Genomic DNA, 15,464 nt, shown 5'->3' with positions numbered 1-15,464 from the left:
TAAAAGTTTTTTACCATTCGTAGTAATTTTGCGTTCACATCTAAATCAGGAACGAAATCAAAAGGGAACCTTGTATAGCTGTTTTTAGCCCCGTTTGGGATTTTCCGACTTACATTTTCAAAAGTTTTACTATTAATTTGCCTCAAATACCTAAATCATTAAGCACCGTCTTCTCCCATCTCTTTACACTTACTGTTTTTAAGCTAAAACTTACACCATTCAGTTATAAAGTAAGGCTTATTGCCGCTTCTACTGCGTTGCTTTATCATGCTCAACACAAGTCGTTCTAAATTGCTTAAGTTATTACAACAAAAATGTTTTACTTTTCCATTTACTGTGTGCATATCGATGTGAACACATAATTTGATTGTAAGCAGCAATGCTACATACAGTCATCGTCATAAGCCTACTAAAAACTAATACAAAAATGTTTGTTTGAAAATATTTTTTAAACATAAATAATTTATTGAATTCAAATTTAATTTTTCTTACACATGGTTAACAGTAAAAAGACGACGCCAAATTTGTGTGCATACGTTAGCCTAATAAACGTGATAACGACATTTTTATTTTTGAACATAACTATCGAAGCGATCAAAAGTCTACAAGCCTTCAGTACTCAGGATATAGTGCGCCTTACAAATTTTTTGTTAATGTGGTTTTTAGTTGGTTCGACAAAAAAAAGCAATATTAATAAATTTTGGAAAAAAGGGAAATAAAACCACGAAATTGGGTTTTTTGGATTGAATTGCGATTGGAAGATCGTACTGTTCAGTCTAAACCGTGAAAAAACTTCAAATCTACAAGAATTATCACGTGAAAACCTCGATAGTCGTTATCTCTTGATAGTTTCTAAATCACCTTGGATATTAAATTGCATAATTTAAATATTACACAGTAAAAACTTCATAAGTAAAGTTCTTGTACGTAAATTCTTTTTTAAATTTCAGGAGTAAAGAAAAAAACTATTCAAACCGTCTTCGGTGGTTGGTTTTCCTGATTATGGGTGTATCACTCAGAAGGGGTTTTTTAATGAGATGGTTGCGATAAGTGCTTCGTGGAAGAACAACTTTTGTCAGATTTTGTTCATTTTGAAGGACTTCTCTAGGCCACACAACACAAGATATTTCTGAGTGATAGACAAGTTACGTGGAATTTTACGTAAAAAAAATGTCTACAATCAAATGTTGATGCAATATTGAATGTATCTTACTAATGCTACAATAGGTTGTTTAAATCTCACGATATCAGTTTGCTAACAGCATCAAAAACTTCCGGAACAACTGATTTTGGACGAACTTCCCGAAAATCCTCCTGAAATGATCTACAATCTCTATTGAATTCACCATACCACCGATAAAAACTGGTCTTTGATGGAGCTGCCTCATCAAATATTGAATTTAGCTCATTTATGCACTTTTGGTGAACTAATCAACGTCGAAAATTGTAAAAATAATCGCGTGAAATTAAAGTAAAGACTTTAACGTCATATTTAATAAGGATAATACAATTTAGACTAGCTTGTAGACCTATGACGCTGACTGTATGCATTTATGCGCGCAAATATGATTATGTAAATATCTATTCTATATGGTACTTGTCATTAAAATAAAGTACTTATACTTGTAAAAATGTTTCAAACTTGGCCATAGACTGCTAACGTCGCCAAAGAAAAACACCTGTGTCTGTTTTATTATTCTCGGTAACTCTGCTACCGTTTTCCATTAGCATTTTAAAGTACATTAGATATTTTAATTAAGATTTGGTCAATACAATGTGAAGACAACGACAACTGCATGAATCATCATTTTAACCATATCCTACTTACCCTCAACGAGGGTGTTTCACATAAAACTTAATACTGCCTTGATTTTTTCTTTCTAATTCCATCAATGAATGTCAATTTACTAAATTGTTAGCGTTAGTATGTACTACTGTTATCTACACGGTTAGTACGGGTTTTTATGTAAAAAGATGATGCGTGTATGTAAAGTGTATATGTAACAAAAAATTTAAAATCGGATAAATTTATGTATAAGTCTTAAGCATATGCTTGATTATACACATTTCTCTTAGTTTAAATAAAGCAAATTAAAGGTTTTCATCTGCTTTACAATAATACAATATAATGAACAATTTGTATATTCTTGTATCTAGTAGCGTGTTTTAATTTGGCCATTTTCTATTCGTCATTTCTCTTTCATTACGTGCAGTTTTTATATTATTTTAGGCGAATTGAATGTAAAAATTCGAATGCGTTTTCTCAAAACTATGTTTTTTTGAACTGTACCTAGACAAAAGTTCAGTATATTTCAATGAAGTTTGTACAGCTTTTGCCTAGTGCATAGATTATCTATTAATAAAACTTTCGTTTTTGTCCGTTTTTTTTAGATGGATCTCCAAGGGTTAGTGATGGTAATCCCAAGGATCTTCAGTTGGAGCTGAATCAAAACGAAATATCTATCACGTCAAGTAGAAACCTTATTCAATGCTTTTCTGTGTTAACCTTTAAAAAATAAAACAATTTACTGACTAAAAAAAGTATTTAAATTTTTTTTCATGTCTCTGACTGCAACTAACCTTTTACACCAGTTAAGTGCGATCATCATTATTGTCAACAATGAAATATTTTGCTTTGTCTCCATTATTATTATTTTTTTACCATCTCGGCTCTAGCCATAAATTCGGCCCAAATTCTTGCCTTGAGCTCCCCACAAAAAGAATTCTGTTGGAAGTTACTTTGGGATCGGAGTTCAATCAAAGTCATCGCCTGTTCAATACAAAAAACATTGAAATATTTTTATGGACAGACATAATTAGCCAATCCAATTTTAAAATAAAATCGGTGTCAAAGATTCATGAAGTAAAATCAATAGACGTCTCAGCAAGGAAAAATTCGGAAAGATTCCCACCCGTCCAATTAGGTCCATCTTATATAAGAACAATTATAGTTCAAAACTTTATTAAGGGGCTATACCAGTGTAACGCATGAAAAATTAGAAGATTTTCATGAATTAAAAAAAAATGTACTCGATTGACTGTTTGAACTCTTTGTACGTAACAAAGTGTATTTTCAGCTATATTTAAAAAAAAAAATTACAAAAATATTGTAAAATAACGGAGTTAAGGACTGCGTCGAATAAAATTGTCCGTTACATTTTTTTCCATATCGTGCAATTAAAAACTTTAAACAAACAACTTTTTATCTTAGTATCTCTGAAATAAATGCCAAAAAATATTATGTATCCGTTAGTCAATAAAAATTTATTTAACGCGAAAATGGCAAGCGAAGTGGAAGTGCGCGAAAAAGTTATTAAATTTTTTCAAAAGAAACCGCAGTGGTCGTTTAAGAAAATTGCCAAAGAGGTAGGGGCTAACCCTAAAACCATTTCTCGCGTTATTAATCGCTTTAAGGAAGATGCGTATTGACAGAAAGAAAGGTTCTGGCAAAAAGACGGAGCCACATGATCGGGAGAATGCGAAGAACGTTGTTACCATTCTCAAGAAAGACCCAAGCATTTCGGGCAGGAAATTGGCGAGGAAGGCTGGCTGCTCAGAATCTTTCGCACGCACGACGAATATAGAAGTTGAGCTGAAGACGTACACGAAACAGAAAGTTCCGGATAGAAAGAACGAAACGGCAAAACAACGAGCTAAGAAGCTGGGAAATTTTGTCAATAAATTCGAATGCTGAATAATGGATGACGAGACCTACATTTTAGCGGACTTTTCTCAGCTACCTGGACAGGAATTTTATACAGCCGATTTTCGCGGTAATGTTTCTGAAAAATTCAATGCCAAAAAGGTGACAAATTTTCCAAAGAAATTTCTTGTGTGGCAGGCAATTCTCAGTTGTGGCAAAGGAGTAGCTCATTCGTTACATCGGGTACAATCAACAGCGAAATATATGTGAAGGAATGTTTATAAAAGAGATTGCTCCCATTTTTAAGCCAATATGAAGTGTCCACATTTTTTGGCCTGACCCCGCTTCATGTCACTATAGCAAAACAGCCTTAGAGTGGTTCCGAAGGATTGGAGTGATTTATGTACCAAGAGAAGCAAATCCACCTAACTGTCGAGAACTAAGACCGATTGAGAGATACTGGGCTTTAGTAAAATGGTAATGAAGCCAACAAAAAAGTGAAAAGAAAGTGGTCTTCAGCAGCTATGAGAGTATCGGACACTAAAAGCACTAATGGACGGGGTTCCGGAAAAAATAAAATATATAACACATAATTCTTGGTTTATTCGACAGTTTTTCAAATTTAAAGTAAATGTTTATAATAAAATATTTTATTTATATATTTTTTTTAATTTTTGTAACGAACAATTTTATTCGATGCAGTCCTTATATACATACAGTGGTGTTCATATACTTAGCACACATCACTCTATCTAAATGCAAACGATGTTTTCTTCGTAATGTTACAAAATTCAAAGGCGCCAATTTGTCTAGACATGGTCAAGGCATTAATTTCACGATCAGCAGCTTTTGTGAGTGGACACATATTCAGCACACTTCTTAGACTGTCGAAGTTTTTGAAGTTTTAAGAAATATTTATTTTCGAATACAAAAAATTAAAACCGAAGGTTACGGAGTATACGGAATAGAGGTTTCATCTAAAACGATCAGACGTCGTTTGAATGAAGGCGGACTGCGTGGATGCATTTCTCAGAAGAAACCGTCTGTTTCTAAGAAGAACTTGGAGGAACGCCTTTCATTCGCACGAGCCCACATTAACAAACCCCTTTTTTTTAGGAAGAACGTTCTCTGGAGTGACGAATCTAAGTTTTTTAGATTTGGATCTGACGGTAAACGTTACGTCTAGCGCCCCAGTAACCAGCAGCACAATTCTAGGTATACACAAAAAACTGTGAAACATGGAGGAGGAGGAAATATTATGGTGTGGGCGGCTTTTTCTTGGCACGGTGTTGGACCTATCCTTAGGATAACATCAAAAGTGGATCAATTTTGTACAAGAACATGTTAACAGAATACATGATTCCATTTGTTGACGACCATATGCCTCTAAGGTGGCACTTCTTGCATGATAATGACTCCAAACATACTTCGCGTTTGGTGAAATATTTCTTGGAGGCCAGCGGCCAGCTCAGTCACCTGATCTCAATCCAATTGAGAATTTGTGGAGTGAAGTTGACAGAAGTATTGAGAGCAAAAAACCCAAAAGTTAGAAGAATTATGGCAGAACATCAAAAGTGCATGGTTGAATATACCGCCGTTTCGAGAAAAACGCGTTTGAAGTTTCACCATGTTTGTACCTGCGAGCTGCCATCCAAAACATACATAAATTGACAAAAAAAACTATTTTCTTTCTCTCTAGCTTGTCAGCTGGCAGCGCACCCTGATCTTTTTTCTGAGCTAGCAACGAAATCAACACAATCAGGGTATCGTCTATCAGCAGTTAGTGAAAAAGGCGGGATGCCAGAAGAATAACGCTAAAACGAACTGCCAAAATTAGTGCATTTTGCATACCTCAGTGGTAGTGTGGAAATTGCAAAATACCAAAAAGTTATTTATAAAATGCCCAATGTAATATTTTTCAGCAGTGGCATCATCGGCAAATATTATTAAAAAAAATCTGAGTTTTGACCGCTCTCTCTCGAATCAAAGAGTTTCGTATTAATTTATCTATGAATCAAAAAACTATGAATCGAAGAAGCAAAAAAACAAATATTTTTACTGTCACACTGGTAAAGCAAAGCTCATTAAGCAAAGTATTTTAAAATTCAAGTCAAAAATATATGTCACAATTTTCAAAACTTAAAGATATTGCTCTTAGATTCTTTATTTCAGCCCTCAACAATTTAGGAACACTAGTAACTAATAGCCGTGACAGACGAGCAGAATTAATGCGCCTTAAGCAAGGATAATGCTCATAGAGATTGTATGGTGAGAGACGGCAGAGTTGTGCATTTAGACAGCTGACAGTGAACTTTGTTTATTTATTAAAAAAAAAAAGTAAAATAAAAATCAATACGATAAATTATTAATAGAAATCTTGGTATTTTTGAAAAATCAATATAAATTTAACGAAGAAATTCGTTTGTTATTAAGAACGTTAAAAGATAATAAAGTGAAATTAAAAGCAATAATTGATTGTAATGCGGAAAAAGTGTGCGAAAAAGTTAAGAATATTGGAAAAATTGATAGCAACCTGTGCGTTATTTTCTGCCATCTAAAAATATTCAAATTTGTGTTTGTTAATATACTTGCACATAATTTAATTAGAAATATAAAAATTGTTTACATCTGATGCTGTAAACACAAATAAGGCGGCGATTTCAAGCGATTTCTGTCAGACAATACCATTTTTGGGCAGTGTTGCCTACTCAAATTTGGTAAATTCAGCTAAATGCTTGAATTTTTTGTGCATTACTAACTTGCATTAACATTGGTAAAATGAGCAAGTTAATTAAAATTAAACCCGCTAATGCAAATTAGCGCTGTCGTCTGTTAGGGCTATAACAATGGAATAACGATTTTATATGAATTACTCCTTAGAAAACAGTTCTAGCGTTTTTATACCAGTTGAGCAGTTACAACTCCACTGTTTATTCAATATGAAAAATGTCTTTAAGAGTATATTATTTTCTTAATATTACTGTTAATTTTATATTATTTTATTACATTGTGTTATATATAATATATATATTACTGCGATTATATAGGCTGAAGTCCCTCTTGTATGTATAAAACAAAGTCTCACAGAGTGGTATTTAAGTTTTACATGTTACAAACAATGCAGCTTGTAATATTTTTTAAGCAGATTTTCTGAAGACATACCACCAGTATAGCCCATCACTTAAATCTGATTAAGTCTACATACAAACTAGGCATTTATTAGATTACATATTTATGTGTATTGGTCCTAATTATTAAAATGTCTTCCATTATGTTGCTGCCATTATAAGTAATTACACAATAGATACAAAAATGACCTACAAGAACGATGTCATACATAAATAGTAAATGTTAATGGCATAGATATATATATATATACAGTCTTGTACAAAATAATATGGGTTTTCTTTTTTTCTGTTTATTTTTTCATATTATAAATGTTTGCCCTTTAATTAGAATAAACTAAATGCTCCCTTTAGTAGACAGTAGATTATACAAATACTGCGTATGACGTGAAAAGTTGCGGTTTTCGCTAATATAAAATTTATTAATTTTCATAGTAAATATTAGCAAACTCATGCTGAAAGTTGTGATAATCATAAGTCATATACAGATAAATTTTACAACAGATTGCTGAAATTCAATCCTAATCAAATTTGATCAGATGGTACAACAATTTCAGGCCTGGCATAAATAAGCTTGGAGATTCGCAATATTTGCTGAAAGGGAATCAGGTGTATACGTTCTAACCGAGACAAAAGAGCATTATAAAATTATATGGTTCATTCAATTAGCTGACTGTCGACGGATAGGTGCAATTATCATAGTGACTTTTTTCTTGTGATTTTTGGGTATTCCCATTTGTGCGGTCATATAATATGTTTACCCAGGGGGAAATAAGTGGTTTGGTGTTCAGGGCCACAAACTTCGAAGAAGAACCACGAATGGGCTGATGGAGCTTGCCTAAAAATTTGAAGTACTCCTAATGGCGGTCACTAACGAGAATTCCCGTATTCGCGGACGAGTTGACGCTCTTGGAGAATGTTTGGGCAGGTACTGGAAAGGTCAATGCCGGCTTCATTGGTGCCGATAGCTACGCCCCCAGCACTAGTGAGGCTTGTTTGATCTCCGCTACAACAAGTGGTTCTCCTTCCGGGTGCGACCGGATAGATCCGTCGCTGGCTGCATCCGGTGTATAGGATTCGACCAAAGAGCGGCTGACTGTTCGGCCAAGTCTGAAAGGAGGCATTATTCAGTTAAACTGTCAGGGTTCTTATATCGTAACGGTAAGTTGGCGAGTTGTATGACTGAGAGTGGGTGTGGAATTGCCTTGCTCCAGGCGTTTTTCGAGGTTTTCCTGGGAGTTTTAAGGACTTCACTGACCTTGGGGTTAATGCCGCAATAGTTGTGAATAGTCCAAGCTACTACCGTGCAGTTGTGATTTCTTCACAGCGTTTATCCGCACTCGCTCAGTTTTGGAGAGGGAATAGCAAAGTTCGGGGAGGTGGGGTTGGGCGTGATTGTCAACCGGAAGTTGGATCCTCGGGTTGTGGTCCAGGGGGTCCGTACGGAGATCTCCACTGAAGAATTCAAGGACTTAAGCTCGGCGTCCCCGAAGTATGAGGACAGGATGGTCAGTCGTCCCTGGAAGGTGGCCTCTGATGGTAGCACCAATATCTGCTTCCGGTGTATGGATTTTGATCATAGAGTGACTGAGTGTAGGGCCGAGACAGATGTCTACCAGAGGTACGATCAGAAAAGCCACAGAGCCACAGCTGGGCATGTTATGATGTCAGCTATCTGCCCTGTTTACTGTGTTGTTGAGCAGGCCTTCGCCGGACACTGATGATGAGTATTGTCCAGTTAAACTCATTCTATACTTGTGTAAACACGTGCGCTAGCATAGCTTTGAAAAATATTTAAAAAATAATAGGAATTTATGGAGATTCAATTTTGTGCTGGGAATTACGTGTAAGTACGCTTATTTGTGGTTGTTATGTGTTAGAGGCATTTGTATTCCATTAGAATAGGCCGCGATTTGCATAATTTATCGTTCTCTGACGTTCCAGAAATAATTTTTAGTAATTTTTTTCAGTTTTCGAAGTGTAGGCGTTGTGAAAAAAACAAGTAAAAGCTTGTTTGTGTGTATGTACACTCGTTTGTACATACACGAATTTTCACAATTGCTGAGGTAGGTTTTTCTTTTTTCAAAGTAGATTTTGTTCGGTTGTGTGTACTCAGACAGAATTTTCGAAGCAGGTGTTTTTTCGAAGCGTTTTTCAAGTTTGGTGTTTTTTGGAGCAAGTGCATTTTTTGGTTTTTGAATTTGTTAGGCGGGTAGACCAGGTGGTTTTTTGTAGTGAGTGGGGGCAAGAGTTTTTTGGAAAGCGGGTAGTTTTTGCTGCCATACGGTTGTAGTTCCTGAGCTGTCACACAGTTTCAGTGCTATACCGTGGTGTTGGTGTGCTCTGCCGGCTAAATTGAATGTCGGGTTGACTTGTCCTGAGCGTCTGACGTTCAGTTGCCCGTGTGACAAGGGGACTTAAGCAGTTTTTGTTCAACAGGTGCCGGTGCCTGTCCTTGTGTGGAAAGTGCTAGCATTACGAGCTTTGAGCTTTTGAACCCACGGTGTGACTTGGTGCATTTTCCACATCGGTGTGGTACGGGGACAAGGTTCCGTATGACACCCGTTTTTAGTGACCCTTTCCTAGCTTTGTGCTTGGATTGTGGGATGTACCATCCTGTTACCGCTTTAGTCAACCACACAGTTGGCGACTGCTTCTGAGCATTCTTGCGCGTTTGCCAGCTTGCCTACTTGGTAGGTAGTTTCTAAGGAGAGGATGCATCTGCCACGGAAGAAGAAGTTTGATTCCCTCGCTGAGAGTGATGACTCGGGGTCTGCAACCATAGTGGTAAACACGTCATCCGGGGAGGAAAGGATGAGGCTTCCATTGAAGTCGCCACCGCGACGTAAGGCGCGTATGGGGTCACCATGTGAGTAGCGTGGTGAAGCGGAAGCGAGCGGTAGAGGTAGTGGGAGTAGTGTCTGGGGATAAGGGTGTTAGGCGTGATAGTAGTGTTGTGAGAAAGGGAGGAAGAAGCGTGTTGTGTATACCGTAATGCCTGAGTTAGGGGGTTGCATGGGTGTAGTATTGCTTTACTCCAAGAGCCCTACGCCACTAATGGTCTTCCTTGGAAGTTTCAGGGTCTTCTGGGACCTTGGGATTAATGCTGCAATAGTTGTGAATAATTCAAGCTATGATTGTGTAGTTTGGATTCTTCACAGCTGGGTGTTTGTATAGCTATAGAGGGGGTGTTCGGTAGAATGGTTGGGACGAGACTCTAGAGGCCTACATGGGATACATGGATATCAGAGAGCTGTAACGAGTATGATAAAATCAGAACAAGCAGTCGTACCAAAACACAATCAATCCAATTCAGTTCAGCATAGACAACATTGTTGATTAATTCGAGAAGCCGCCAGTGTCAACTGATCTGACGATCCGAACAATCTGTTCTTCTGCAATCACGATCGATTAAATGGTATGGCTGGCTTCGGTTCCAATCGTATCATGTGAGTTCATAGCGTTGCGGCGATTGTTTGAATCGACGTGAAACTTTGGGTAAACTATAAGAAAATCCATGAGTAAATCTATGAGTACAGTAAACAACAACAATTTTCTGCTGGACTGATTTCAATCATGTGTGCCAAAAAATGTATAATCTTTCAGAATGTGCGCATGTTACATTTTCGAAGCACAAACAATGGAAATTCCATCGAGAACGTACATACATGTTTACCTACATTTGTTGTATGTATTCAGCGATTTTATCGCAATTTTCGACGACAGGCCTTCCGGAGCGTGGCGCATCTTCGACCACCTCTACACCAAAACGAAAACGTTGAAACCATCGTTGTGCGGTGGAAATGGAAACTATATCGGGTCCATAAACTGCACAAATTTTTTTGGCGGCTTGAGATGCATTTTTGCTTTATCATGTAGTACTGCAAAATATGCCGTATTTTCTCTTTATTTTTCTCCGTGTTTGCGACGCTATAACTCACGAACAACTTAAAAGAAACGACAATCAATCAAACAAGTGTTAGCGCGTGAAATGAGCTTTCTAAAAAAGTATAGCATGACCCGATGTGATGAATAAAACTAGAACTACGCGCTCTCGGCGCCAACTAGCGAAAATACCGAAAGACTTTTTTGACAAACTAATATTTGAAATAGAACAGAAGTGCACTAGTAAATCAGTGCTTAGGGTATGATATAAAAACTGAACGAACGCATCACTTCGAGTATTTTCTGATGATGCGAAAGTTCATAAACAAATCAGGTATAAGCTGATCGCTAACGATTCAAAGTTGTTGTGAGGGTGTGAGTGTTTTTGTCGTGACGTTTATAATTTAATTATGGTTACCCTTCGATCCCCTCCCCCACCTTATGAGAGTCAATTGCGGCGATGGCTTACCACTGGTACGGACTGGAACCAATATGAACTCTCGGTTAGGGATGCGGTGTTGGAAATGCCGCTTACGATTTTTGACGAGTTGGGGGTGGACGAGCAAATTGTTCGCCTCTATGAGGTAGCCCCCCAATTAACGATAGAGTTTTTGGTAGATATGAGTGTTATTGGGTTAGCAAAATTAAGTTGTGGACGCGTGAGCTAACATTGAAGAGAAGGACTGTCAGTCGATTAAGGCGAAGGTTTCAACGCGCTTGACGGTTCAATTCTGATAGGTTGTCCCAGCTTAGGTATGACTGTCTCTTATACACATCTTTTCAACGCGCCCGGCGGTCCAATTCTGATAGGTTGTCCCAGCTTAGGTATGAGTTTAGTTGTGTGATGAGGGAATATAAAGACATGGTAGTCAAAATTAAGGAGGATGAGTGCAGGAGTTTTGTTAAGTAAAATAGGAACGACCTCTGGGGTCAGGACTATAGCATCTTCCGGGGTCGTAGAAATCAGGACATCACCTCTCTTCGCATCGATTACTCTCAGTCATCGTCGTAGAGAGAGTGTGTGGGAGTTCTCTTATATGCGTTCTTTCCCAGGTCGGAGGTGCAGGTACCTCAAGCGTAGGAGATATCTGCCCCTCCATTAGATAATAGGGAGTTGCGGTACGCCCACGAGAGGGAGGGATATCTAGGGAGCAAGAGGCTTCTAGATGATAGGTTTAGGTGTAGAGGCAAGAATGATGGGACAATTGTCCCCATGGCCGTGTGACATATGAGTACTTTCGGGATGTTGGCTTTGTTGAGTATAACCCGGATTTCAGATTTTCTCTGAGTCTGGGTTCTCTGCTTACGGGGCATTAGCCTCTGAATGCATTTTTGCATCAGAGGCACCTGTCTGACAGGTCCGGTTGTTTTTGTGGGGCGAGGGTAGAGGATTGGGTGCATGTAATTGCAGAATGCCCGATGTACTCATGGGTATGGGGATTAGCTGGACGAAAGGGCACTTAGATGTTAGAGGCGTGCTCTCCAGTAGTCCGATTAGTTGTTTAAGCGGCGAAGGCATTTAACTGTGAATTGGGGTGGGGTACAAGCCCACCTTCTATACTGGCCACCAGTCCACAGCTGTATGGAAGCTCAACTATTTTTAGTTTCGGCTACGAGGCCTGACCGGAGTTGCATTGCAACCGGGTACCGAACCGAAAGTACGACAGAGATTTTAGATGGGCCTCGAACCCTACCAAGGTGGTGAGGGTGTCGATTCCACACTGCCAATACCTGGCATTTTCAAGGCGCTTATCAACGCATTGATTTGATTCGTTGTACTTTTGACAACCTTGGAGTAAGGCTGTCGTCAGCAGGTATCATACGTGTATCCAGTGGAGGTCAACAGAACATATTTGGTTGAAAGCGACGTACAGCCAGCTAAAACATAAAATTGGGAAAGCAACACTCACAAAGAAAGCTTCAACAGCACCAACTAACAAAGATAAAGAAACAAAAATCTACCACAGAAGAACAACAAATATATTCTAACGGAGAGGACGAGATTATTAATATTTTTTTCTGAATCAGAATTATAGACGGTGAGAAAAAAAAAAAAAAAAAACAAGTTGTGAACTTGTTTGTGTGTATGTGCATTTATTTGTACATACAAAAATGTCTCATTCGTTCTAGTAGTTTTTTCTATTTTCAAGTGGTTAGGTTCGTGTGTGTATGATCAAAAATAATTTTGAAACGAGTAGTGTCGGTTGGTTTTTTCTATATTGCATAGTGGGTATGGGTAAAGTGTTTGTAGGAGCAGGTAGTTTTTTGTCTTTTGAATTTTAACGAGCGGTGCAGGTGTTTTGTGAGTGAGTGTAGAGCAAAGTGTTTGTAGGAGCAAGTAGTTTTTCGGTATTGTGGGGTTACGCGGGCTGCAATACGGTTGTAGTAGCTGAGCTGTCACACAGTTTCAGTACTATATCTTGTTGTTGGTATTCTTTGCCGATTAAATTGCCCGTTGGTCAGAGTTGTGCTGAGCGTATAGCGTTCAGTCGCTCGTGTAACAGGTGGACCTGGGCAGCACCTCCCAGCCATGTTGTAGCTGTAAAATGTTTAAAATTTTACGTAAAACATACCGGATGTTCTCCCTTTATGAATGAATGAAGATGAGGAATGCACCGCGACCTTTGGTCTATTGTGCCCTTATCCCTATATACACAATCTGTAGTTGTGATTCATAATGAACCGACGTGTGCTCGCATTGTTTTGTGAATTAATTGCTCGAGTAGCTTTTTGTTTTGTGCAGGTGTTTTTGTTTGGGTGTGTGTGCTCGCACACAATTTTTGTAGCAAGTGTTTTTATTGAAGTAGGTGATTTTTCGAGTTAGGTGTTTTTGTAGCAAGTGGTTTTTTGGAGTTTTTGAATTTGTTAGGCGGGTAGAGCAGGTGGTTTTTTGGTGAGTGTGGGGGCAAAGTGGGTTTTGCAGCAGGTAGTTTTTGCGGTTGGGTGACTGCCATACGGTTGTAGTTGCTGAACTGTCGCACAGTTTCAGTGCTGTACCGTAGCGTTGGTGTTCTCTGCCGGCTGAATTGCCTGTCAGGTCTAGAGTTGTGCTGTGCGTCCAGCGTTCAGCTACCCGTGTTTCGGGGGGACTTGGGCAGTTTTTGTTCAAAAGGTGCTAGTGCCTGTCCTTGTGCGGGAAGGGCTAACTTTGCGACTTGTTTGGTCGTGGTAGTGAGCTTTTGTGCCCACGGTGTGACTTGGTGCATTGCTGCATCGGTCGACTCGGGGTGGTACGGGGACATAGTTCCGTCCGGCACCCGTTTTGAGTGGCCATTCTGGGCYTTGTGCCTGGGTTGTAGGGTGTGCCCTCGCGTTTTTTGCTTTAGTCAACCGATTGGGTGGCGACTGCCACTGAACATTCTTGCGCGTTTGRTAGTTTTTTCTGTGTGTTCAGTCACACGCATCCGGCGAGCAGCTGTTCCGGGTTTTTTCCTCGTACTCGTGGTTTCTGCGTTGGTGTGTTTGTTTGCCGGCGGATCAGCCTACTTGGTAGGTAATTCYTAAGGCGGGGATGCCTCTGTCACGGAAGAAGAGGATTGACTCCSTCGCTGGGAGTGACGGTTCGGGGTCTGCAACCGTGATGGCAGACACGTCATCCGGTGAGGAGGGGATGGGACCTCCGTTGAGGTCGCCACCGAAGCGCAAAGCGCGKATGACGTCTCCAGGTGTGGAGCGCGGTGATGTGGGAGGGAGCGGGAGCGGTAGGGGTAGTGGGGGTAGTAAGGGTGGTGCCACTGAAAAGGTGGTTGCTAACCCTGCTAAGTCGGGGGATAAGGGAGTTAGGCGGGATGGCAGTGTAGGGAGTAAGGTTAGGAAGAAGCATGTTGGGTCGGGTGGGGCAGCGAGTCATGTTGTAGCTGCGAAAAAATTAAATGGTGAGCTGAGTGAGTTGGTGTTTGGGGTGGAGAATTTTGACAAGAAGGTCACGAAGGGGCTGCTAGAGTTTGCCTCAAAGTATGAGGCGCTCTTGDTGACGGTTATAACCGAGAATGCCTATCTTCGCGGTCAAGTYGAGGCCCTTGGGGAAAGTTGTGGGRGACACYCCTCAACGTCGAGCAGGTCGATGCCGGCTCCGTCGGCAACGATGCCTGAACCTGTAGCACAGGTGCTGGGGGCTATTGCACCGGTGGCGCCGAAGCCTGTGGAGACTTGGTCGGTCGTTGTCAGGAGTAAGGGACCTSCAACTTCCTCTAAGGAAGTTATAAAGAAAGTGGTTCAGGAGGTGGGTCCTTCACTCGGAATGAGGGTCCATGATGTCCGGTCATTGAAGGGAGGTGAGGCGATTCTTCGCACTCCTTCTGCTCGAGAGAGGGGAAAGAGTGATGGAGAATAAGAAGTTTGAGGAGGTGGGGTTGGACCCAGGGGGTTCACACGGAAATCCCCCATGAGGAATTCATGGAGGAGTTATTCCGGTTGAACCTTCAGGACTTCAGCCCGGYGTCCCAGAAGTCTGACGTGAGGATGGTCAGTCGCCCCTGGACGGTGGCCGCTGATGGTAGGACCAATGTCGTCCTTGAGGGTACGGACAAGTTRATGTCCGCCCTCCTGGAGGCAGGAAGGTGCTACATTARGTGGTTCTCCTTCCGGGTGCGACCRGATAGCCTCGTGGCTGGCTGCTTCCGGTGTATGGGTTTCGACCAAGAAAGAAAGTAGGGCTAAAGAAGATGTCTGTCGGAGGTGCGGTCGGGAAGGCCACAGAGCTGCCGGTTGCGTCAATGCGCCCCATTGTCGCAATTGTGAGTTTAAGGGTAGGCCAGCTGGACATCTTATGATGTCAGCTGTCTGCCCTATTTACTGTGGAATTGTCGAGC

General features: G+C 40.1%; 1 protein-coding gene across 1 annotated transcript in view; it reads right to left on the bottom strand.

The window, feature by feature from the left end:
• The window catches only part of LOC108974644, a gene marked incomplete in the record, with an annotated part of 117,797 nt that overhangs the window by 2,426 nt on the left and 99,907 nt on the right, over window positions 1–15,464 (bottom strand). Inside the window, 1 exon segment of the mRNA XM_018942610.1 lies at window positions 1–2,770. Within this exon segment, the coding sequence (XP_018798155.1) occupies window positions 2,754–2,770 (17 nt within the window).

This window comes from Bactrocera latifrons, unplaced genomic scaffold (assembly GCF_001853355.1).
Source record: "Bactrocera latifrons isolate USDA-ARS-PBARC rearing strain unplaced genomic scaffold, ASM185335v1 scaffold_571, whole genome shotgun sequence".
In the NCBI taxonomy this organism is placed as follows: domain Eukaryota; kingdom Metazoa; phylum Arthropoda; class Insecta; order Diptera; family Tephritidae; genus Bactrocera; species Bactrocera latifrons.
This window is presented reverse-complemented; position numbering and strand designations above follow the sequence as displayed.